We start from the raw sequence: 26,058 nt of genomic DNA, 5'->3' as shown, positions 1-26,058 counted from the left end.
TAAGGAAGATTTTATTGTGATCTTCACTTCAGAGAGGAAAACAGGCACAAAGAAGTGAATTAATTTGCCCAAGATTACCCAGCTAGCAGAGGACTGAGTAGGATTCAAACTAAGTAGCCTAGCACCAGCGTCTGTGCTACCTACTATCTCCTGAGCAAGTTGTCAATAAAGGAAATTTTTCAAGTACAGAATACGATAAAATATTATTACCATTACCATGAAGATTAAAAGGAAAACTGCAGGACATGAGACTGTCTGAGTTATAAGAGATTTTAGTACCTCACCCTTCTCCCAGACAAGTAGCTATACCAAAGATAAACCACTTAAAAGTGCCTGAAGAGACCTGTGCATAATAGAGTAAGTATCCCAGTAAGAGCCTACATCGGCCAAAGATCAATCACAGTATTTGGTCAAACATCAAAATTCTTAGTTCTGCAATGCACTTAATAACAAATTCTGAGCCTTGATTAAGTCCAATAAAGACTTCTTTCTAAATTAAGGCCCCCAAAGAGCCCAGTATCTCACACAACTCAACTTACCAGTAGTAATAATGTTGGGCTGTTTCTTTTCTAAAACATCTTTGAGAAGTAACAAGATTAGAGTACAAGGAACAACAGAAATCATCTAATCCAGTCCTGTCATCTTAAGGCTAAGCTTACTGGAACCCAGAGAAGCACTTATTCCAAGTGACATACACTCGTTTGTCACCAGGATAAAAACCCAAGGTCTCCTACCTTCTTTCTATTACACAGCTGTAGAACATCAATCCAGTTATAAAGCCTGCCAAATAAATACATCCATGATTTCCAAGGTATATTGCAATCATCTTTTCAACAGATCTCTTTCCCCTTCAAAACCTCGTAACAGTAACATTCACATTCCTTCATTCAACAAATACTCAACACTTACTGTGTGCCAGGCATTGTTCTAAGCACAGTAGTTTGTATAGGATGTTCTGCATAGAGCACAAAGATGCATTAGTCCTGCACAGTGTTAACAGCAGAGGTTTAGGGTAAATTACAAATAAAAAGTGCTATAAAGAAAGATTTTTAAGATATTTCCAAAAAAGGAGGATAAGTAAAAGAGTTACAGACATGACTTGAAGAATTTTAAACTGTGGGAGGAGTGTAAGGCATTCTAAGGTGGGAACAGCAAAAAACAAAGACCCAAGAGTAAGACTGTACAAGACCTGTTTGAAGAACAGCATCCATTTAGCTGGATCATAAACCATATTAGCAGATGAACTTAGAGAATAGGGGGCATACTGGTGGAAGGTCTCACATTCTAGGCTGAAATATCTGGATGTAATTCATAATCCTACGGAAGCAGTGACCACCGAAGATTTCTGAGGAACATAAAATTGGGACAGCATTTAAGATTAACTTAAAAGCAAAAGAGAGAAGAAGAAGCAGGGAATCGTTTAGAAAGTTACTGCAACCTGGATGAAAGATACTGAGATCCTGAACTAAGGTGAAATTGGTCATGGAAAGAAGACTAAAGCATTGCAAAAGTAACAATGGTATGCCATGACAGCTAACTGCATGTAGGAGGGGAAAGAATTAATTTAGAGGTTTTGATGGGAAAGAACTTGCAATGCATCATTAACAGAAAATAGGCAAGCTAAAGATTTAGCTAGATGTAACCTGTTTAAAGAAAATATATTAATCTTATTTGAGAAAAGCAAATCTTCCCTTAGTAACATAAACATAATAGACTATGACATGCAAACTACAGTATGCAAAAAAAAAAAAAACCCAAATTAAAGGAGTATAATTTGAAAATTAGGTACTTTCTATACTTACTACACTAGCATAAACATAGGTACTAGATCTAAAGTCATGTTTTTATTAAAATATACATACCAAGCCTCAGCATGTTAAGATGCTAGGAATGCACTGTATGTTAAGGTATGATCTAACAACCTCAAAAGAAAATTATTTAATCAATCAGTAGCAAAATGTAGCTACTAAGTATTAGCAGAAGACAACTACAACTGATCCCATCATACATATCACCAACTATCATTTGATTCAGTTAGGTAAGTCTAGAACCATCAATTTCTTCTAATTAAATAAAGCCCATGTGGTCTCTCTGCCTACTGTTTAACAAATACACGATGAGCTCCTTCAGGGATGGGTTTATGTTCCAGATACCTTGCAGCCCCAGTGCTCAACATTTATGAAGCCCCTCAACAGATCTTTGATATAAAAAATAAATGGAAATCAATCCAGGAATAGTTTTCAAGTATACAGCAGTCTCATCACGAATGATCCAATATTTGAGTGGCTACTATTCAACAGGTAATGGAATTACAAAATGAGTAACATATGAGTCCACCCTTGAACTTAGAAGATTTCTCTCAACAAGTCAACCACCACAAGCTTCACCAGAAAACCCTGATTTGCACTATTTGTGTGACCATCAGTGAGTCTCTTAACTAAGACTTCTGGTTTCTCATCCGAAAAACATGAGGATTCAATAGAAAAGAAATGTGATCGTGCTCTATGAAGTATCACAGGTACAGTGTATGCCAGTTGGCTCCCCAAAGAACACACCAAACTGATCAGACACTTTACTAAGAATGACACTGACAAGGCAAACCCAAGCTTTTGACTGGCTCAACACAAATCTATCATCCTACCATCGCCTGAAGAAATCCTCAAAACAAACAGTACTGCAGAGAGTAGGTCAGAAATAGGATCTTAATATGAGAACAATACAATCTAGAGAAGGATTTATAAACTTTAGACAATTTTTTTGAAATTAAAAGTACATTTAATTCATTTGAGTTCTGTTGGAAAATTCCTACTATAATTCAGACAATACCATTAAAATTCAAACTTTAAATAATATTTCTGAACAATGAAATGATACAACTACTTTATGGGAAATAATGCCTCCACCACCTAAGACCATCTTAAATGAGTGCAAAATTAATGTTTCAAAACTTAAAGTTTTTGAAATACATTAATAACTTTGGGAGAAGAATTAGTGCTTCAACTGATCAAACTCAGCTTCTAACTGCACAAGAATAAGCTCCCCAGAAGCCATGCTATATATCCATAGCATTGTTGTTTTCTTATCCACCTAAATTAATCTTTGTAAAGACAATAACATCTATCATTTGAGCCAGCATTTCTTCACAGAATGTCAATCAACACCACACTCTGAGTAGGCAAGTTAAACACTAAAAATCTTACCTAAAAAATGAAAGTCATTCAAAAATGTTTCTGAGGTCAATGCTAATGCCTATTTTAACACAATTATCTAAAAATGATGAATGAACACAAAAATGCATCACCATTTATTTGTACATGAAATTTAGAGTCAGGAAACCTTTACGATATGAACCTTAGATTTTTCTTGTGACAGTTTTATATACATCATCATCTAATGCTCCTTTCACTTAATAGATAAAAAATAACGATACAAGGTATTAATAATAAAAGACTGAAGACTATTTTCCAGAAAAGTGACTTTTAAAACTGTTCCTCCATTGTTAGACAATAAACTCAGTATGCTCTTAAACTGTAACAGACCTAGCTGCAAGGAAATCCTTCAGTAATCAAGACTCTGAAGATTCCATATTCAAATTTTGCATTATTAAATGCTTTCTTACCTTCTGCTACATCATCATCTACTGCTCCTTTCACCTGAGAAAAACACCACTGAATATCGTTCCCTCCTCCAGCTCCTGGAAAAAGAAAACATACCAATTAAAACTGAGTTCTGTTCATGTTTACTCTCGTAAACACAGAGATGGTATCCATGGTTGGCATGATACTAATAGCCTAGTACTGCCCACACATACAACCACCAGCCCAGAGCACTAATTTGGAAGGTTAGTCTCCAATAGTTGGTACTACATTAAAAAAAAGGAGATTCCAGGTATTAAATATTTAAAGGCTATGTACTATCATTAACATTGCACATGTGTTCAAAACTTCCATTTCCCCTTCCCCTAAAATACAGTAAAAGCCTCACAGTCACACAAGACCTACCAGAGAAAAGTAAATACCAAAAGTTAGACAGTTTTCCTTTAAGTTTACAAAAGCCTGCAGAAGGGTTAATAAGGATAAACTACCATAAAACATGGAACGAAGAGAAAACTTCAGGAACATTACTGCCTGGGTTGAGGAGTAATGATTCATATGAACCCAATCACCAAAGCGCACACACAGCAAACACAACACTCACCACCCATTTCTTTGCATTTCATGACCAACAAATCACTGGCTCCAGACAGGAAAAGAAACCGAAATAAATGCTGGTGAAGAGACTGTCAGAAGCAGCTTGTTTTGCCTCCCTTCACCTTATCCCTCAGAATCCAAAGGACCTTGCAAACAATTTCGCTAGTTTGTCATCATCTTGTACAAAACAATTTTAATTTCACCTAATTATTCAGTAAGGCCAAAGAGCAACTTGTTTACAGCAAAACGTAAGTCAATCCAACACGTTAACTTTTTTAAAGGTTTAATTAGTTAAAGGTTATTATCTTTTGGAAATATTGGAAGAAGCACGGAAAATTGGTTTAGTTCCCGAATGTTTCTATTTCACTTCCAAGCACTGTGGAGGAAATGTCCTGTGTATCTATGGAGGAAGATACTGAATCAAGATCTAGAATTGGTTCTATTAGTAGAACGAAGACATTCAGCAACATCAAAATGTGTAAAAACCATCCTCAAAGCAATTACCTTTCTCTCCCTTCACCTTCATTCTTGCTAAATATTCCAAGCTGGTTTTCTCTATGCATCCTTCGCCACCCCCCCCCCCAAGCTTTTACCTAAATCTCTCTCCCTTTGGCTATTTATATCACTGAACTCCACAACTATTTTAACTAACTCCATGAAACCCTTTTGGGAAAAGGACATCTGCACAAAAACTAACATACAAAACCCAAAGTTTAAATTACATTTTTCATGCAACTTGGTGTATTAAAGGCCTTGCACTCTTTGGACAGGAAGGGTAAGAAACGAAAGGGAACTAGTTCAAGACAAAAAATTCAGGGGTATGGTCTCAAAAATACACGTACCCACAGTGGGGGGAAAAATACACATAGGTCCCCATTGTATTTTAACTTGTAAAGTACTCTTCCTTCTCAGTGCAAAATACATTAATATAAACACCCAAGAAAGCTTGCAGCTAGGGAAAAAATAGGAATTATATGAAGGAAAAACCCTAAAAAAAGCCCCGGGGGCGGGGGAGAAAGCGGGGGGAGCGGAGGTTACACCGGGCTCCTAAGCAGTAGGGGCAAATCTGCACTCGCCCCCACCCCGCCCCACCCACGCCTTACCCCTCGGCTCGCCAGCCCATACCCCACCCCCACCCATGCCAAGGTTCCAGCCCTCATTTAAAAAGCCATTTCGGTCACAGCGACCCCTCGCCTCACCAGAACCCTCCCCACCCCCACCCCCCCCACTTGACCAATTCCCTGAAATCCAAGGGGCGCCCCGTGGCTCTACGAGAGGCACAGGCAGTCGCTAGGGGGTGATGGAGGGAGAAGGAAGGAAGCGGTGCCTTGTCAGTGGACGAGGGTGATTTCTCCTTTACCTGCCATGTTGCGCTGCAAATGGTGACCCTGCTGGGTTCCTCGGGGTCTCTGCTTCCTGAACTCACCCCCCTCACCTGGGGATGGGGGGGTAGAGAGGGCGGATGGCGGCGGATGGCACCTGTGGGGGGGAGAGGGCGGGGGTCGGGGGAGAAGGAAGGAGGGGCGGGCAGATCAGCCAGCAGGATGGTGGATTTCACTCTGGGGCTTCCCCGCTCTCGCTCTTTCTCCAGCAGCGGCGGCGGCAGCTACGACAGCGACGGCGGCGGCAGCGGCAGGGGCAGGCGACTCCACTTTCAAAATGGCGCCGGCTGGCCTGGCCAGTGACGTCACCCGGAGGCGGAGCGGCCTGGCCGGGGCGGAGGGGCGGGGCGGGGCGGGGCGGGGCGGGGCGGAGCGAGGACCGGGGCGGAGACCAGAGGGGGAGGGGCGGGGGGCGGCCCGCCCGGCTCCGGGCCCCCGCCCCTTCCTCCCCCGCCCCGCGCGCTGCGTCCCCGGCGGCCCGGCCTGCGCCGCGCCCTATGGCGCGCGCGGCTGGTCTGAGGTCTTTCAATGCTCCCTGTGCTTTCCGTCCCCGGCCCAGTCCGCGGTCCTGTGCGCATCACAGTGTCCCAAACCCTCGCGCCTGTGCCTGGACTCCGGGGCGGGCTCAGCCGTGCAGTTACCGTGCTCGCTCGCGGGGATTCGTGGGATCCTGTGTCTTGGAGCATACCGTGTTTCTACTTAAAATAGTGACTCTGTGGCCAATGAAATAGAGGACGGAGGGTGCAGACCTGGCGGCTCGGCCAAGGGGAAAGTTCGCGGGCCTGAGAAGGACGCAGCTGGCCTGGTTCCATGTGCGTGAATTAAATACCTTCTCATGGGCCCCGGGAACTGAGACGAGAGTCCTTGGCGACTGAAAGCAGTTGAGGGTTTTCTGAACAGAAAACTGAGTTTGCTCGTAGCAGACATGGCCGAAAAAAGTGGCCCAGGTCGGTCCAGCTGAAAGAGTGGAAGCGGTGGTTAAGGAAAGAGCTGGGCTCTGAAGCCAGGCTGACAAATGCTGACGCCATGCATGGGATGAGGGTAACAATCCTACCGCACAGGATTGTTTCAAAGATTAAATGACTTAGTTGATGTACATGATAAATGTTTGCTGCCGTTATTATTAGATTGGTGTTGGAAGCATCTTCAACAGAGTTAAGAGGTATCAGGAAAAAAGAAAACAAAACAGGAAACACCATCATCCAAGAGGGTTAGTGTATGTACTTCATTGAAAGACGCATCAATGATGCAGTCGCTATATACTGCTGGACACTTTACGTATCTCAATCCCCACAACACTCCTAGGAGACAGATATCCACATTTTGCATATGACAAATACCTGTAAAAATATCCAGAATTTGACCTTAAGGCTGAAAGGAGTGCTCAGATATTCAGAGACTAAGGGGAAGTTTACAATTATTTACATCTCCTCTCCATATCTCCACTTTCTACTTTGTTTTTGATTTCTACAACAGTTCAACTGTAAAACAAGTTTCCAAATGTCTCCACACAGAAAAACTGCACCATTGGATTATTATTCCTCCATTTCTATCTTAGTATTTCTCACTTAACCAATGAAGAAACCAAAACTAAAAATCCACCCTGTATCTGTCATCTTCCAGCTACCAGTGCAAAACATTAACGCACTGTGTGCTGTATTTACTTCTATTTTGGTTGATTTCATAAATGTGTTTCTGTGCCTATGATTTTACTACTCGTTTTCCTTTTGATTTTCTGTGCCATTGTTTAATAATTCAATCCTGGACTCTCTAGTGAACCTTAATCAGTACTGAGAGAGAGAATAAGCCATTAAACTAGAGGACTGGCACCCCTATACATAAGTCATTTTCCTGTTTTATGCTTCAGTTTTTGCTAGGTGTAAGATTTGTATCTTCACGCTTACTGAAAAATGATTTGATCTACATGAATGATTCATTCTTCTTAGAAGCCAATAAAGCTTGCCTAGAAACTGGGATAATTATAACAGAAGTTCATATAGCACTCTGTGCTAGGTGCTGTTCTAAAGAACATTGTACGAACTCTCGAGGGTACTACATGCCTATGGGACAAGCTGAGATGGGTCTAATAATCAAGGATCGGTGACCCTAAGCAGTTATTTCAGCAGGCCACAAACTGCCTCCCTTTCTTCTGAATGGCCCTTAAGGAGAGAAGCCAGAATACCTAGTAGCCCAAAGACGGGGGTTACTCTTGTTGGTCTCTCCTTCCTTATCTTACATTCTCTCCTCCATCTTCTGTACTAGGGCCCTGTCCCTACCATTTCATGGAAATGTCTTCTGTCAAGGTCATTAACGATCTCCATGTAACCAAATCCAATTGTCACTTCTTTGGTTTTCTTTTTCTCGACTTCCCAACAGTATTTGAAACCACTCACCGCCCCATGCTTTTTGAGACCCTTTTTTGCTTGTTATATGATTGGTTTACCCCCAATCTGTCTAGACACCCCTTTTAGTTTCCTTTGCTGGATCCTCCTCCCAGACCACCCTTTAAATATTAGGGAGATATGTCTCCCTGGCCTCCACCCTGCACGTGCTTCTCTATCCCAGGCAACCTCATTTAGTATTTACAGATGTAAATACCATGTATATACCAGTCACTGCCAAATCTAGATCTCCAGCCGTCCTCACCCTGGAACTGCAGACACATACCCCTACCTGCCTGCTTGACATTTCTACAGATGTCCAGTAAGCATATCAAACAAGCACTACCAGAACATAAGTCTTGATTCCATGTCTGCTCCATACCTTGGCTGATGCTGGTTTTTCCCTGAAATGTCATCATCCCCTCAAACCACCCCTGCCTCAACAGTCCCACATGCCCATCTCTCTCTCCTTCCTCAGCTAGTAAAACTCTTCCTGGTTCTTTAAAAACCAATTTGGATGTAACTGCCTTCAGAAAACTTTCTCTGATATTTTCCTTCATTCCCTATCTCCCTTAAGCTGGGTTGGGCGCACTTCTGAAATATTCTCATAAAATCTAATGTACTTCACTCTTACTAATCATGTTAAAATTATCTAAATCTGTGTCTGTTACTAGACAGAGTTCTTTGAGGAAGGAAGTATGTCTTATTCATCTCCATATCACCAGCCACATAATTTGTTGGATTAAAGGATGAATGAATAAATCTCTCTGGCTTGGGGAGAAAACCACTGAAGTACTGTCTCCTTAGAGCTTACCCTATCATAAATGTTTTCACTTACCCTTCTTAACCCTGGAAAAAAAAGAGGCATTTTACAAATTATCTTGGTCATTCTGATCTACATCTATTAGGCATAGTTAGTTAAATATGTAAGTTGCTTAGAGATAGATTCATCCCAATTATTTCCAACTGCTCCTTTGTCTCAGAATACATATTATCCAGGAGAATCCCATAGGACATCATTCCTCATCCACATGATCCACACGCCTTCATGCAAACATTTTTGTCATTAAGCCCCTAGCCAGAACTTCAACACTTGACCATGTGTAAGATGCATAAAATAATAGTTCCCCGCAGAACTGAGTTCAGCCTAGACACACCAAGAGGAAAACTCGAGGTTTTCCTGATGAGCTCCTGGAGAATCTACAAGTCCTGGAGGTGTTTTGCTTCCAATCTAAGCTAAGAGGTACTAAGGGCACCTACAATCTCACCTGCAGAATGGAGCTAATGGGACTCAACAGTGGGGTTTTGCAAGCCTACTTTTTAAAACATTGCATATAAGGAGGGGAGAATCACTTGAAAGTTGTTTGTTTTCTTGGAGTGAAGATGAATACAAACCTTCCTCCACACTAACTGAGGAGTGGCACTGTCTAGATGCTTCTCTCCTCTAGGTAGTTAGAATTAGGGGTATCTAAAAAAGACCATGAACTCAAGGGTAAAAGGAGAGGTCCTTGATTAGAAAATGATACAATTTAAAATTCTGGCAAACTCACTACAGCTATGCTTTCTAACATGGAACAAGTTCAAGGGCTTCATATGTCATATGGAAGTTTTTAAGCAGATGTCAGCTTCTTACATCCTTTCTTAATATCTACAAATTTAGCCTACAAGGCAGTTTTCCAAAGCCCCTCAGAGTCTAGACTATATTGACAATTCACACCACAATGTTCAAGGTATAGAACGCACTATCAAATCACTAAAATATCCTACACTAGCAGGTGTTTAAAAAAAAACAATAGTGAATCTACCAAGAGGATTATTATGTAGTCAAATGTTTGTAAAAACAGAGGAAATTGCTTATGCTTTAGGAACAGGATACAAAACACAAATACAATATGATCATAAGTATGTACAACAAACATACACAAAATACATGGAGCTGAAAAAGACAGGAAGGAAACGTACCAAAGTGTTCACAGAAATGTCTCTAGGCAATGGCACAATGGTAATTTTTTCTTCTTTGACATTTATGTTTCTCCCAATTGTCTATAATCAATGAATATTAAGGGAAAGAATAAACTTTAGCTTGGAAGTTCTTTAAAAGTCCATTCTAATGCTGGTATTAGAGCCTGATGATAAAATCTATGTTATAGCTATTCCATATTAAAGTAAAAGTTGTAGTCCATTATAACTGTATTCACAGATGTGATTTAATCCATGGTTTTACCATAAAACAGAGAAATATTTTCTTTTGTTCTTTTAACAGTGTGCATATTTAAAGATGAAGAAAAGATTAGTAAATTCTTGCCATTACCTTGAATTTGTAAATTGTAACCAAAAATCTTATTTTATGCCTTCATTGGAGATACAGTCTATAGATATATAAGCTGAATATCTTTTCTTTTTTTTTTAAAGATTTTATTTATTTGACAGAGAGACACAGCAAGAGAGGTTACACAAGCAGAGGGAGTGGGAGAGGGAGAAGCAGGCTTCCCCCTGAACAGGGAGCCCGATGCGGGGCTCGATCCCAGGACCCTGAGCCAAAGGCAGACGCTTAACAACTAAGCCACCCAGGCGCCCCTGAATATCTTTTCGATATAAAATGCAAACTTTGTGAAATTAAACGTTATCTCCGAAATTTATTTTCAGTATTGCTTATTAAATGATTATAAATACTCTGCAATGTGGACAAACTATTGTCCAAACAGCTTATTTGTATACAAATATATACAAATGTATACAAATGTATACATGTATAAGTCTACTTCCATGCTGTAGATTTTTTAGGAGGCATTTGAGTTTAGCTATGACACTGGCATTTGTTTTATGCCTAAGTAAGAGAAACATATAGGCTCAAGGTTGGAAAGAACTTTAGGGACTAACTAGCTCAACTCTCATGATGGATGAACTCCCCATTCAACACGCCTTCCAGTGTTCATTCAGCCTTTGCTTAAAAACTTCCAACTAATCAAGAACTAAGATCTCTTCTGATTTTAGACAGCTATAATCACTAAATAATTCTTCCCTATATTTTATAAAAATGCACTTCATTGCAACTTCATTCTACAGATCCTGGCTCTCCCTTCTGGGACATCTTTAACATGAATATGAAGGTCATTGGAATATTAGACTATAACCACATCTCCCAAATTTTTCTCTTCTCCATAATCATCACCTCAGCTTCCTTAAAGCTTCCTTCCTTGATCCAGCTTTGATCTATGTATCAAGGCATTATCTCAGTCAATAACCTCTGCATATAGTCCAGTTTTTCCAAATGCCTCATATAATCACGCCCAGGGCTAAATACAACAATTCAGGCTCAACAATTACACATCTGTTACCTGCTCTCATCTGAAAACCATGTTTCCGTTAATGTAGTCAAGAGTCCCTTGGATTTGACAATCATGGATTGTGATCTGGACCCTTTTCCATGCTTCGCTGTCAACACACAGCTTCCTAATCTTCTTCCCTAATGGCTCATTTTTCAGATTGATACATAATCTCTGGACCATAGTAGGAACTTGATATATTTGAATAAACAAATACAAGGTCTTATTCTCTGTTATTGTTTCCTTCGTAATTGAAATTTTATTGATTATAATTCGATGAACGGTTCATAGAAATTATGAAAAATGTATAGAGAAAATCTAAAAAGCCTCTCAATTCTTTCTAGAGAATTATTCCAGTAACTTTTAGCTTAAAATTTGGTATCAAAATGTTTTTTAAAAGAGAATTGCAAATATATTAAGGCATCGATAAGTTCTTACATCTAAAGTCCCCTGAGTTCACAATTATCAGTTACACTACATGCTCAAGAATTTATACATTACACATTAGCAGATTTTTTTTTAAGATTTTATTTATTTATTTGAGAGAGAGTGAGAGTGAGAGAGCACAAGCAGGGGGAGCAGCAGAGGGAGAGGGAGAAGCAGGCTCCCTGCTGAGCAGCAACCCCAATGTGGAATTCGATCACAGGACCCTGGGAATTCGATCACAGGACCCTGGGATCATGACCTGAGCCGAAGGCAGATGCTTAACCAACTGAGCTATCCAGGCGCCCCCACATTAGCATATTATTAAGAAAAAGTAGTCTACAACAACCAAAGACATTACAGGTAGTTCATATGTCTGACAGAAGATTTTAGGTCCCAACTCCAAAGATTCTGATTTAGTAGGTCCTTTAAGAAGCTTCCAACCATATGATCCAGCTATCCCATTTCTGGATATACATATCCAAAGGAAATGAAATTAATACCTCAAAGAGGTATCTGTGTTCCCATGTTTATTGCAGCATTATTCACAATATCCAAGGTATAAAAACAACCTGAGTGTCTGTCAGTGGAAGAGTTGATAAAGAAAATGTGACAGGGCGCCTGGGTGGCTCAGATGGTTAAGCATCTGCCTTTGGCTCAGGTCATGATCCCAGGGTCCTGGGATCGAGTCCCACATCAGGCTCCCTGATCCTTGGGAGCCTGCTTCTCCCTCTGCCTCTTTCTCTCTCTCTGTCTCTCATGAATAAATAAATAAAATCTTTAAAAAAAAAAAAGGAAAAGAAAATGTGACATATATATTATTTAACCTGAAAAAAGAAAGAGATCCTGCCATTTGTAGCAATACAGATGAACCTGGAGGACATGCTAAGTGAAATAAGCCTGACACAGAAAGACAATACTGCATGACTTCACTTATATATAAGGCTAAAGTCGAACTCATAGAGGCAGGGAGTAGAATGGTGGTTGCCAGGGGCAGAGGGGAGGGAGAAATGGGGAGATATTGGTCAAAGGGTACAAAGTTGCAGTTATGTAGGATGAATAAGTTCTAGAGATCTATGTACAGCATGATAACTGTGGTTAACAATAGTGTATTATATACTGGAAATTTGCTAAGACAGATTTCAGGTGCTCTCACCATGCACACAAACCACACACGCACACACACAAAGCAGTCATTGTGAGGAGATGGATATGCTAATTAGCTTGATTAGTAATCATTTTATATATGTATATTAAAACATCATGTTTTAGGGACACCTGGTAGGCTCAGTCAGTAAAGCATGTGACTCTGGATCTCAGGGTCATGAGTTCAAATCCCACATTGGGCACGGAGCCTACTTGATAAAATAAAACATCATGTTTTACATTTTAAATAAATTAGCAAGCAAGCTTCTACGTGAATCTGATATACAGTCAAATTTGAGAATCACTGATTTAGCATACCCACACATTTGACTGACATGCTATAAAGTGTCTGATTGAAGTCATTAATAACAAATATTGAGGGATGGGATACTTACTGCATACCCACAGAGCAGTGTTTTTCAATCTATTGTCCACGAAATATTAAGTACTCTGTGGAGGAAAAAAGGATTCTACAGTCAAAAAGGTTGGGGAACATTAGGTTCTTTACTGTGTAATTTTTAAAAAGATTTTATTTATTTATTTTAGAGACAGGGAGATTGCATGTATGTGGAGGGAGGGGCAGAGGGAGAGGAAGAAGCAGAGGCCCCACTGAGTGTGTAGTCTGCTGAGGGACTCCATCCCAGGACCCTGAGATCTTGACCTGACCTGAAGTCAGATGCTTAACCAACTGAGCTACCCAGGCACTCCATTACTATGTAATTTTTAAGTGTACATCATGAATATGCTGCAAATGAGATCTAACATGAAGCATTCCCCCAAACTTATGGGACAGAAAACATTGAGCCATAAGCCAGCATTATTTGAGCATAATCACTCTCTAGTTAAGTGTTAACTTGAATGGAGAATAAACCCACATTTCTCTGTATTTTTTTCATAAATAAAAAAAAAAATTCACCACTATTCCTTTCTCTTTTTATCTTTCCCTAAAGATGCTCTGATGTTCTTTCACTCACAGGCAACGGTGTGCTGAAGCCACCTCATATTGTCTCTCAAGAGCTGGTTGTTAAATTTTTAAGCATTTTGCAAGCTGGTTGTTAAAAAAACAGACATTATTAAAAATTATATACTAACAATCATATTATTTATATTATAAACAAAGATAATACACACTCAGATCTCATTACTTCCTAATTATTTTACCATTTTACTATTTTCTATGCTTTTGGAGTTATTTACATCTATTGCATCTGTATGGTAGAAGTTGGTCATGATGGGAATATTTATACCTCAGAAAACAGCAAATGCTAGAAATTAGCCCACCCCTGAAACCCCTTAAAACAATTCCTGCCCCCACCGGAAAGCTGGTGGTTCAACATTTATTAGCACATCACCACCCATAGGTTCAGTGCTTCCACATAAGTCACAAGTAAATCTTTTTTTTAATTGAGATGGTGAAACAGTGATGTTAGAATATGTGTAGTCATGGGGTGCCTGGGTGGCTCAGTTGGTTAAGCGACTGCCTTCGGCTCAGGTCATGATCCTGGAGTCCCGGGATCGAGTCCCGCATCGGGCTCCCTGCTCGGCAGGGAGTCTGCTTCTCCCTCTGACCCTCCCCCCTCTCATGTGCTCTCTCTCTTATTCTCTCTCTCTCAAATAAATAAATAAAATCTTAAAAAAAAAAAAAAAAGAATATGTGTAGTCATAAAAAAAAAAAGAATATGTGTAGTCATAACTGATGACCAGCCAACCAACAACAAAAGAAATCTCTACTTACAAATAAAGGCTGTTTTTGAGCTGCAATAAAGATCAATTTGGACATGCTAGAAGCTGTTCTTCATTCGTTTCTAACTATACTGTCAGTTAGTATCACTCCTGTATTCCTTCCCAGAAGTTGGTGCACAACTTTGCCCCAATGCGTGATAATGCACTTTTGGGCTTAAGTTGTTGTTTCTGTGCTTTAACCTCATTTTGGACATCCATTATATTAGGTTTATTGTATCCTGCCATTGCCCACTCCCTACTCATTTCTAGCTCAGGGCATCCTGTAGCAGGTCATGAGAAACCCTTCAGTGCTAATAGTTCTTCCAAGCCTCCTGGCTGGACATCTTGCACCATCCTTCATTATTTCTCTGGACTAATTCACAACAGTGATGAAACAGTACTTCCATGAGTCCTCATTACACACATTTTCTTCCTTACATACATTCTTAGCCATGGAACATTCAACCCCAAATACCAAATCCTTTGACGTGTTTCCACCCGACCTTCTATTCATCAGTTTTGCACTAACTATTCAGATAAGCTTTTGGGTCTGAATACATTCAAGAACCTAGGGGGCCTCTAATATTGATTACAGGATCTTGTTCTACCATATCCAAGGCCAGTCCACGTTGCTTCTAGGCCCCTCAGAGCAACAAAGAATACAATTGTCACTTAACCATTACTCAAAAAATAGCCTTTGATATTGACACACGCTTCACAATGTCTTACCTCCACAATAGCACTTCTGAATTCGAAGCCTGGCCCAACGGTGAGTCTGCCTGGAATCCTGGAAAGTCTGCCTGGAACATGGGAGAAAGTGTATGCAGGTCTTCCTGGGTTCACCTTCCAAATTTTTGAGTGAGCCACAGGTCTGCTCATTTCAGTTTTTACCATAATTCAGGTTTCACTTCTCATGTTATTATGCATGACAAGATCAGGATAGTTTTCTGCATTGGGACAATACACTAGCTTTATTTGCCATGCCTGTTATCTCACAGAGACCTTTATTGAGAGAAATGAGAATGCTGGGGTTCCAAGATATTAAGGCATTCGTTATTAAATGCTGGTAGCTTGCTTGAGGTCACCCAGCTAGTTTGTGGAGAATCTGGGAGCTAGGAGCCAGTTTTTGGCTCTCAAACCATTTGATCTAATGCTCTTTCCATTATCCCACCAAACTACTGTTTATCTCAGTCATGTCCCTTGGCCCAGAGCACTTACAGAAGATAGGTTCTCAAACACATTTTGAAAACAATCAAACCATAACTGGCTGAGTAAAAATTCCCTTGGGGGTAAAACACATAAACCAGTCTCGGAAGCCCCCAAATGTGGCCTGGTATGACTATACCCCTCATCCTTGGACAGACTCCTACCCCCCCAAGAAAGGTTATGTATGCTTCCACAAACACTTGAAGACGGCTTTGGAGAAAATTGAAAGCTTAATGAATCAAATCCGGCTTATACTTAATAGACCTGCAAAAACCTCTCTGACATGGTATGTTGGTAGTTTTGCAATAAACATTTAAATTTAATAACTTCTTAATTTGGAAGGCAATAAAGCTACAACAGAAGTTAAACTTCAAAATTGCTTTCAGCGAGGGAAATTAGGTAAGACACCACTCTGCAAATGCTATTTGAGGCACCCACCTCCACGATTTAACCTCCTCCACCACAGTGAAGTTCGCCATCCCCACCAAGCTGCAGAAGGAAAAGGTGTGATTCTTCGGAAGTTCACATGAGAATGCTACTGAGTGTCCCACCTATGTTCCCTGCCAGAGTCGTTTCCAACCTAAGAAGACTTCCCTCCAGCACAGGTACCCACCTCCACAATTGAGCCTCTCTTATCACTGTAGGCTTCATAGCTCCAAGTAAATCATCCAAGGGAAAATGCAGCTGTGTCTGAAAGAGGTTAATAAAAATCAAGACAACATGATCAGATAGGGACAGTTCCATTGAAGTTGGAAGATAGCTCCTCAGCTAAAATCCTGACCTATCCAGGAATAAATGGGCTTAAGCTACTTCCGTATAGCAAAAGTCTACGTAACAGCAAACTGAGGGGTGCCAGTGGTTGGTAAGCCACTAAGAATTAAGACAATTGAATTAACCAGCTGCTATGTTAAGAAAATCTGAAAATGAGACCACAACAGCTGGATGGACATTGCGTATTGATGATTGACATCTATGTATTTAATAAGGATTATATAAACATGACTGAGTCCTACTCCTGATTGGTCCCAAGGTTGATCAGAAATGGAGTCCCAAAAAACTATGTTAGGTTTTATAACAGGAATTCACTCTATATCAGTACAGAATGATTACAAAGGGGTTTACCAAGTATCTCAGAGTCTGGTAACTACCTTGGACCTTTTTAGAAAAAAAAGACAGATGGTGCAGCAGACATATATAATTAGCCATTTGGAAACAGCATTACTCTCACATAAGGAAATGCACTCTGTTCTTGGAAGGTCCCCAAAGAGTAAATTTTTAACAGGCTAACATAAGAGCAACACCTACAGAAAACTGACTAGAGGCGCCATTGCCATCACTGACCCATACGTCATGGCAGATATTTAAACCCAGCCCTAGGGGCACCTGGGTGGCGCAGTTGGTTAAGCGTCTGACTCTTGGTTTCTGCTCAGGTCATGATCTCATGGGTCATGATCTCAGAGTTGTGAGATCGAGCCCCACGTGGGGCTGTGCTGGCATGGAGCCTGCCTAAGATTCTCTCTCTCTCCTTCTGCCCCTCTCCTGCTCACATGTGCACACACCCTCTCTCAAAACAAAAACAAACAAACAAACAAACAAAAACCCAGCAAACTTTTCTTTTGATTGACAGCCCAGTGTTCTCAACTGGAAGAGCTGGGAGATGAGTTGGAGGTCATTGAAAAGCTGATAAAACCACTTTCTTTTTTTTTTTAAAGACTTTTTTTTTTTAAGATTTTATTTATTTATTTGACAGAGAGAGAGACAGCGAGAGAGGGAACACAGGAAGAGGAGTGTGACAGGGAGAAGCAGGCTTCCTGCGGAACAGGTAGCCCTATACAGGGCTTGATCCCAGGACCCTGGGATCATGACCTGAGCCGAAGGCAGACGCTTAACGACTGAGCCACCCAGGCGCCCCATAAAACCACTTTCCAATAGGACTACTGATGGCACAATTATCAATAAGATGACAGATACTGCAAAATAAGATAGATGACAAATGAGTTTTAGAAAGAAAAGAAACCTAGGTTTGCCTGTTGTCCCGTTTTACTCTCAAAAGTGTCTAGGTTTAGGGGCACACGGGTGGTTCCAACTCTTAAGTATCCAACTCTTGATTTTGGCTCAAGTCATGATCTCAGGGTGGTGCGACTGAGCCCCAAGTTGGGCTCTGCGCTCAGTGGGGAATCTGCTTGAGATTCTCTCTCCCTCTTCATTTGCCCCTCCCTCTCTGCTTGCGTGCATGCTCTCTCTCTTTCTCTAAAATAAATAAATAAAATCTTTTTTAAAAAAAAGTCTAGGTGTGATCACCTTCCCAGCCATGGAAGATGAGAGAACTCTTTGTATTCAGGAGGCCTGGGCCCATGCTTGACCCACCCACTACCAGCTGAGACTACAGGCAGGGACATCACCAACCTGGGTTGCTTTCTCATCTATAAAATGAAAGAAATAGCACTCGAGTATCTTAATGGACCCTTCTAGCTCTAAAATTATGACTTTGTAGGAACTTTTTTTTTCTGCCTACTTAATCCCACCTACTCAGTCTTCACCTTACTCTTCACCTCTTCTGATGAAAGGAGGATCACTTCTTAGATGTTTCTGCCTTATCTCTGGACTTCTTCACTCATGCAGATTTAACTGAGTCATCTACCTCTTCAAAATCAGCTTCAAGAATTTTTTTTTGGCCACCACCTCCTCTTTGTCTTCTGTTCTTTCAGTAAAGCATATCCATGAGATTGGATGGAGTTTAATAATCCAGGATGTCTTTTGTTTTCTTCTGCTTCTTGTTTTCCCCATCATAATCTCTGAGTCAAATGAAATCTTTCTTAAGTGATAGCTGAACAATACATTCTCAGTGACATCCTAAATAATGAGGTGAAAGACAATTATTAGCTTAGAGAGGAAATTGTTATACCCCACACAGAAAAGACACTGAAAGTGTCACGGAAAGACATAGACGACAGAGGAGTTTGCAGGGGCTGGAATGCCCATACTAACAGAATTAAACTCTTAAATATGGAGAGGCAGAAAAACAGGGTTTCTCGGGGCGCCTGGGTGGCTCAGTTGGTTGAGCGACTGCCTTCAGCTCAGGTCATGATCCTGGAGTCCCGGGATCGAGTCCCGCATCGGGCTCCCTCCTCGGCAGGGAGTCTGCTTCTCCCTCTGACCCTCCTCCCTCTCATGCTCTCTGTCTCTCATTCTCTCTCTCTCAAATAAATAAATAAAATCTTAAAAAAAAAAAAAAAAAGAAAAACAAGGTTTCTCAACCTCGGTTTAACATCCGAATTATCTGGGAGCTTGAAATACTATTGATCCCTTGCTCCTACCTTCCAGAAATTCAGATTTCATTGATCTGGGGTATGGCTTTGGGCACACATTAGGATTTTTAAATATTCTACATATGATTCTAACATACGGCCAAGGCAGAGAACCATTGCAAGAAGAGAGGTTAAAAATAAAGGCAAAAATAACTGGATCTCAAGTTTCACCTTATGAAGGTATGGCTCTAGAACTTGGAATATTAAACAGTCACCATGGAGATGGGCCTCAGAGAATTTTGGAAAGAAGATCCATTCCAGAACTTTCTTTTTCTATTTCTCCTATGTCTATAGCAGGGGAATTCCAACTTGGGGTGAATGAATCCCATGATATACCATGAAAAATATTCCATGCATATATGCATGTGCTCTGTTCTAAGCAGAGGGTCCACAATTTTTGTCAGATTTTTAAAGAGGCCCATGGCCCAAAATATTAAGAACCACTGATTTGTTGGTGGGGGAAAGGTCATATGGAATGATTCATACTAAATAGTAAAAGTCCTTATGTTGATGGAATACAGGTCCTTTACGATTATTCCCTGTGCTCTTGGTTAAACAAGTATCACTCACAATCAAGTGTTGTCTTTTTATGAGATCTTACAGCCAGATGAAATGGGGTGAATACCACCTGTTCTGTCCAACAACTAGCAGCAAATGCTTTGGAAAAATGTCACTGGTGCAAAGCAAGTGTGGCTTTTCATCCTCCTTTCCCATTATTACTGAGCTAGAAATGCAAGGTCGCAATAATACAATGTATGTATTAGGATGTATGAGGATGACGATACTATAGTTGAGGGAACTGGAGTATGATGCAATAAAATGTGATCTCTTTCCATTTATTTACAAAGAGTTTCCACTCAAAAGTTGCTGCTGAGAATGTGACATTTCTCCCAACTGCTCACCGGAGACATGTTTTTGAGGAAAACAGAAGGGTGACTCCAAACCTTGCAGATGACATGCAGGCTACTTTGGTTTTACATGGAAGAGTCATCCCCAGTCTTCTTCATCCCTCTGCAGAAAGTCTGAGAGTACAGTCATGAAATACATGCCATCATATACCACCCCCATCAGCTGACACTCATTAAATGATTCCATGCTCAATACAAGTCCTACTGGTTACCAGAGGAGCTACGTCCTCCAGGTCACGCTTGGAGATGTGCTTTACAGCTTTGGATCTCAAAGGAAGAAGAATTTGCATGCCCTTCAATGTGAGCTTCTGGTCCTTCCAGAGAAATCAACTCTGAGGCCAAATCCAAGATGTTGATTACCTCCATTTTGTCACTCCAGCTCCTAAAAATTAATGGAAAGTGCTATGGTATTTGTGCATGTTTCTTTCATGTTTTTTTTTTAGTCAGCCCAAACTTTGCAGTTTGGAATTTCCCTGTTAAATCCTGAACTTTCTTGTGCAACTCAATGGCATGCACTTGCTGGGCCAGTGACTCACCAATTCTGACCAAGCAGACCTCTCCCCAGTACCTCTGTGGACAGCAGTGTTGCGGGATATGTTCTCCCCTGTCACCACACAGAATATCCTGGGGGACTGTGAAACCATATTACTGACCTTGTTTGCCTGTGTGACCAGAAGTCACATAGTGACAGAAACAAAGTACAGGGGATCAGGAAGGCAGACATGTGACACCCTTACCATCCTGGAAGTGCTGAACATGTTTCTGTGTCAGAAACATGATAGAACTGTCAAAAGTTGACTGAACGGCCTATATGTTGTGAAATGTCACAGGGTTTTTTTTGTTGTTGTTTTTCAGTGATAATGTCATCGCAAAATTTTTCATCAAAATAGAAAAAGGAAACAAAGAATACCTATAAACACACTGGTGTAATTCAACAGATGACCACAGCACCTTCACTGTCCCATCCTCACTTGGCAGTTAAGAGATGCTGAATCTCTATAAGTTTCCCTTGGACTCTTCTCCCAGTTACTTGGCTTCTTTGCAAATGCCGGGCTACTGAACGGGAGGGAACTTGATGCAGTTAAAATAGACCTGCTTCCCTCCTCCACCCCAGGCTCCTCATCCCCCACCTGTACCCTGATATAACAGTTGAAGACCAAATCTTTGACTTGGGAGAGAGAGAAAAAATATTTATGGGGGCGTAGAAGTGACCTTTTGTCATTTGATTAGCAAGCTTCAAAGTGAAGAGGACTGAGGGGCCAGCCTGTCAGCATCAATCTAAAAGGTACATTCAACCATCACAGAAGCAAAATTGAACAATCCCAGCCAAGAGAGAATACCTAATCGGTGAAATGTAGATTGGGCCTGCCATTACCAAAGTAGAGTGTGTCCTTGAAGAAATACAAACCCCTGGGCTGCCTGGGTGGCTCAATTGGTTAAGCATCTGACTCTTGATTTTGGCTCAGGTAATGATCTCAGGACTGTGGGATCGAGCCCCATGTCAGGCTCCGTGCTCAGCGCTATGTCTGCTTGTCCCTCTCCCTTCCCCCGGCCCTTCCCCCTGCTTGTGTGTGCAGGCAAGCGCCTGCTCTCTCTCTCTCTTCTCAATAAATAAATAAATAAATAAAATCTTATTTAAAAAAATACAAAACCCTTCTTGTTTTTGTACCCCTAGTAACTTTAGCATTTTATGACATATGCACTTAAGGCTCAGATTAAATAAAATCGTACTTTATTCAGAGCCTGCCCCGATCCAGAAAGCAACCAGCTGGTGGTTGCCTGAGTAATGGATGACATTGTGTTGTTTACCTGAAACAACTTATTTTAAGTTTGAAACTGTGCTATCTGCCTCTTAAGAAGTTGGTCGGTTCAGAAAAAAAAAAAAAATACACGTCAAAAATCTTATTTTGAACAGAAAGAGGTATGCAATATATATTTATTTCTTTAAAAAAATGTGTTCCTCTCTAACTTCTCTAAACACATGATAACAAAAATCTCAGTTTAAAGGGTGCATGATTACTACTCGCCTGAGGCACACTTTGTTTAAATCAAGCTCTATATATTCACCTTATATCAGCCCTGTAAACTCCTCTGATGATCTGCAGGCTTTTGAAACAGTCGAAGTGATATACCAAATCATACTACGTGAGAATTGTTAGAAATATCTAATGGTGAGGCCTACGTTTTGTTCCTGCACCAGAATCATCTGGAAAAATTTCCTCTTTTTTTTTTTTTTAAGCTACAAAGCTAGCTCAGAACTTTTGAATCATTCAGGAGTGGAGTCCAGGAAGGGAATCTATATCTTTTAAAATCCCAGTGCAATTCTGCTGTGGGCCATTGGAGAACCAGGATTTGAGAACGGCTAATTTAGTCCACTGACCCCAGTGAACCAACCTCATACCAATGAAGAATGTGCAGCCCAGGAAGGTCCCAAGGCAATCACTCAACACATGTGTATGGAGGGCCTGCAATGTGCCAGACACTATTCCAGCTGCAGAGGTTATATTAGCAAATAGAATAGGCAAAAATCCACTAGTTCAAGGGCTAGTTCAAAGCAACTGATGAAACAGTTATTATGTACCTACGATGTACTTTGTTAAGCTAAGTTCTGGAAATACAAAGATAAAAGCAGCATTGTCCCTGCCTTCAAGGAGCTTATAGACTAGTGAGAGATGAGTATGGAACCAGGTAATTACAACATAGTAAGAAAAATCCTCGGTAGTAGAGATACACACCAGGCAAGACAAAAACAGTAGTGGGAACAGGGAGGCCTAGAGGCCATTTCTTTTGCCTGCGCTGCTTTTAACTTCACTGTCTATTTTTATGTAGTTTTATTATTCTGTTAGTACAGTATTTAGTTAGTCATTTGGGAGCTGCTAATAAGATGTTCGCCTGGAATGCTGATTTATGTTTTTGGCGTGACTGAGGGAATGAGGCCTATATGATTAAACTACAATATAACTGCATAAAATTAAATGCTAAGCTGGTAAGGTACTGATAAAAAGTGCCATTAAGGGGTAGGCAAATAGTAGCGTGGGTTGGACTGATGAGGGTGTGGGTGGGTGTCTAAGATGGGCGGGGTAGGGAAATGAGCTTTTTTACATATTTACAACTCTCTAAGCACTTCACACCTGCTACTTTGTTAAATCCTCATTGGAGCCTTCAAAGCAGTTATTATTACCAACCCAACCCCTCCTGTTATAGAGGAAGATAGGGAAGTTCAGAGAGGCTGTGTAACTTGCCCAAGGTCACACAGCGCAAATTCAGTCCTCAAGGACTACCTACCTTAGGATTTTCCTACTTCACCCCCAGGGGCCCTGCACTGCATTCACGAGGTGCAGGGGCAGGACTGAGACCCCTTTTCTGGTGGAACAAAACTGTAAGTGCTACCCTGGGCGCTTGATTATTCACTGGATGGTGCACTAGAAAGGAACGTGAAACACGCAGGGTTACCCTGAACCTCTAAGCGCGGAACCCGCCTGGGCGTTCTAGTCCTCACCCGGGGTTCCTTGGGCCAGAGGAAAGCATTGTTTGAGGAACCAGGCGCCCGCGATGGATGGCCGGGGTGAGATAAGATTGCTGACGACTGCTGAGAAGCTGCTGCAGGGGCCTGCTCCATTCAAGCAGGAAAATGTGTCACTTCCTCTAGGCTCCTAGATCATTTCTCCGCGGGGGAGGCGGGGGAGGGACCCGCGCCTCGAAAGAATTTAGAATGGGTCCGGGCGGGGTGAGCGGAAGGCCAGTCCGAGTGGAAGGGTAGGCTTTAACCGGCTCTGGCTACACCCTTTTTAAAAGCCCCAGCATATTTTTACTTCTTGGCTCATTCTCAGCCTACCCTCCTGTGTCCTCATTCTTTTTTTAATTCAGTGCTGGAATCTCAGCACATTTACTCCTCCCCCACCTCCTTCTCCTGTGCAAAATCTCGCTCCTCAATCTTTGCTGCATCTATTTTTCTGCAAAGCTGAAGCATTCAGAGCGGGCTGAATGCTTTTTCCCCTCGACACAGCCCCACCCAATAGAAATGTACACACACACACACACACACACACACGCACACACGGCACCGAGTGCCTGCTTCCCACAGAATAGTTATTTGAAAGAGTCCTGGCTTCGCTCTCGGCCGCACTCAGTTATTTCTCTCTTACTGTCTCATTGGAAAAGTCATGGAAGGAAAGGGAAAAGTGGGGTTAATGCTAAACCAGTTTGAGCTCGTAATGGAGCGACAGTACAGACAGTCCCCGGCTTACAGTGGTTCGACTTCACATTTTTCCTTCGTATGATGCAACGCGTATTCAGTAGAAACCATACTTAGAGTTTCGAATTTGGATCTTTTCCCGGGCCAGCAACGTGCCCCACGATCGCGTCTTGCGATGCGGCGCGGTGGCCGCGGACTGGTAGCTGCCAGTCCGCCACGCCATCGAGAGGGTGAGCGACTGACAGACTTCCAACCGCTCTGTACCCAGAGAGCCGCTCAGTTTTTCATTTTCAGTACAGTGTTCAATGAATGACATGAGCTCATCAACACTCTGTTATCAAACAGGCTTTGCCTGAGATGATTCTGCCCAACTCTAGGCTAATGTCAGTCAGCGTTCTGAGCACGTTTAAGGTCAACTAGGCTGAACCCTGATGGTCAGTCCGTTAGGAGCATCGAAGGCATTTCGGCTTGAGGGTATTTTCAACGTATGATGGGTTTACCCGGACCTAACTCCATCGTCAGTGGAGGAAGATCTGCATTTTAGAAATGGAAGAGCTTATTGTGTTTTTCTTTCTGCAGATGAGAAAACTGGGCCTCACAGAAATGGGATGACTTACCCCAAGCCTCACAGCTGGTCAGGAGCAGAACCCAGCCTCGGCTTGAGTGCCCTCTGGGGTTTTGGCACTGTGGCTACCGAATGGGCCAGAGGTGGCTTCCTCCTGAGCTGTTCCCAGAGGCCACAGCTCTCCTTCGTTCTGTAATTCACTATGGGTGCATAATTGCACCACTAGGGCTTGTGTGGGCATTTAAGGATCTTCTTTAACCGCACCTTCAATCACTTCTCTCCTCAAACATCCCTGAAAGCCGGGCTTGCTGGCTCCGATGCATGGTGAGTTTCACCAGCAGTGACTCCACTAACCTCTCCCGCTCTGAAGCCGCCTAGATTTTGGCAACCACCAGTTTCCCTATTTGCCTTGTTCCTTATTTGGAAGCAGCTGAGCTTTCCCCATAACATGTTGGGACAGTTCTAATTGGCAAGGTGTGTGTCAACACTTCCAAACTCACCAACCAGCTTACATTGTTCACCTCTCAGAGTGGTTCCAGGGGAGAAGCCGGTTCCTTTCCCAGCTCTTGCTCGATGCCACACACACCCAACCCACAGGATCAGAAGGGCTTGTGCAGGGAGAATTTCCTGTTCTGCTGACTCATCTCCTGCAATGAGATGGAAGGCAAGCTTTTATTTTCTTTTCCAGCTTTTAAAGGCAAATGGGATGCTTCTGAGTTCAGACCTCTTTGAGATGAGATCACGTACAGGCAACGCCTGGCCCATAACACTAAATAAATGAGAATCGAGTGCATCTATGATGGCCCAAATAGCCGACTCAGAGTGGTGGGCATTGTGGAGGGATAGGGCACAAGGCTGGCTCTGTCTGGGTGCAACACAGCTAAGGGGTTGTGAGCTTTCAGTTTGGAGGGAGGCTGTTGGCCAGGAGGATGGTTTGAAGGGGGCATGCCCGGATTTCACTTGCCACGGGGTAACAATGCAGCAATCAGACTTAATATCCCATATGCTTTCTGACAGAGAACAAAGGCATTCCACTTCTGGCCAAACCTAAATCGAGGGAAGGATGATTCAACTCAGTGTAGGGAACAGCAGGAAATCCGTCAATAGCATTTACATTTGGGAGGCAATCAAGCCAGATTTTTGCCAAGATTGGAATTAAGGGAAAAAAGGGATTTGGATAAGATTTGTTCATTTCAATGTATGTACATTTTACCTTAAAATATATAGAGAGATATAGATATATAAAATAATGGAGTAGGAGGTGGGAGTGATAGTACATGGGAGTCTATTATAATAGTCTATTTAT

General features: G+C 41.7%; 1 protein-coding gene and 1 long non-coding RNA gene across 3 annotated transcripts in view; both read right to left on the bottom strand.

Moving 5' to 3' along the window:
* Nucleotides 1–5,870, bottom strand: part of PPP2R2A (protein phosphatase 2 regulatory subunit Balpha) — an 84,369-nt gene extending 78,499 nt beyond the window's left edge. The window contains exons 1-2 of one of the 2 annotated variants that reach the window (XM_035022593.1): nucleotides 5,551–5,870; nucleotides 3,620–3,694 (exon numbers count right to left, since the gene is read on the bottom strand). Coding sequence is in view for 1 of the 2 variants with exons in the window: in XM_035022591.1 (XP_034878482.1) it covers nucleotides 3,620–3,694; nucleotides 5,551–5,557 (82 nt within the window). In the remaining variant the exon portion in view is untranslated. The remainder of the gene's footprint in view (nucleotides 1–3,619; nucleotides 3,695–5,550) is intronic. The other variant, XM_035022591.1, reaches the window with a different exon arrangement.
* A 636-nt stretch (nucleotides 5,871–6,506) lies between these two features.
* On the bottom strand, nucleotides 6,507–15,322 carry LOC118022383. The gene is made up of 3 exons (XR_004682487.1): nucleotides 15,300–15,322; nucleotides 13,244–13,298; nucleotides 6,507–6,529 (listed from the first exon to the last, which is right to left on the bottom strand). It is a non-coding gene; the product is annotated as an uncharacterized LOC118022383 (long non-coding RNA).
* Between the last annotated feature and the right edge of the window lie 10,736 nt (nucleotides 15,323–26,058).

The sequence above is a fragment of the Mirounga leonina genome, unplaced genomic scaffold (genome assembly GCF_011800145.1).
Source record: "Mirounga leonina isolate KUSES-001 unplaced genomic scaffold, KU_Mleo_1.0 Mir_176, whole genome shotgun sequence".
NCBI classification, from domain to species: domain Eukaryota; kingdom Metazoa; phylum Chordata; class Mammalia; order Carnivora; family Phocidae; genus Mirounga; species Mirounga leonina.
The sequence above is the reverse complement of the archived record's forward strand: the minus strand, read 5'-3'. Positions and strand labels throughout refer to the sequence as shown.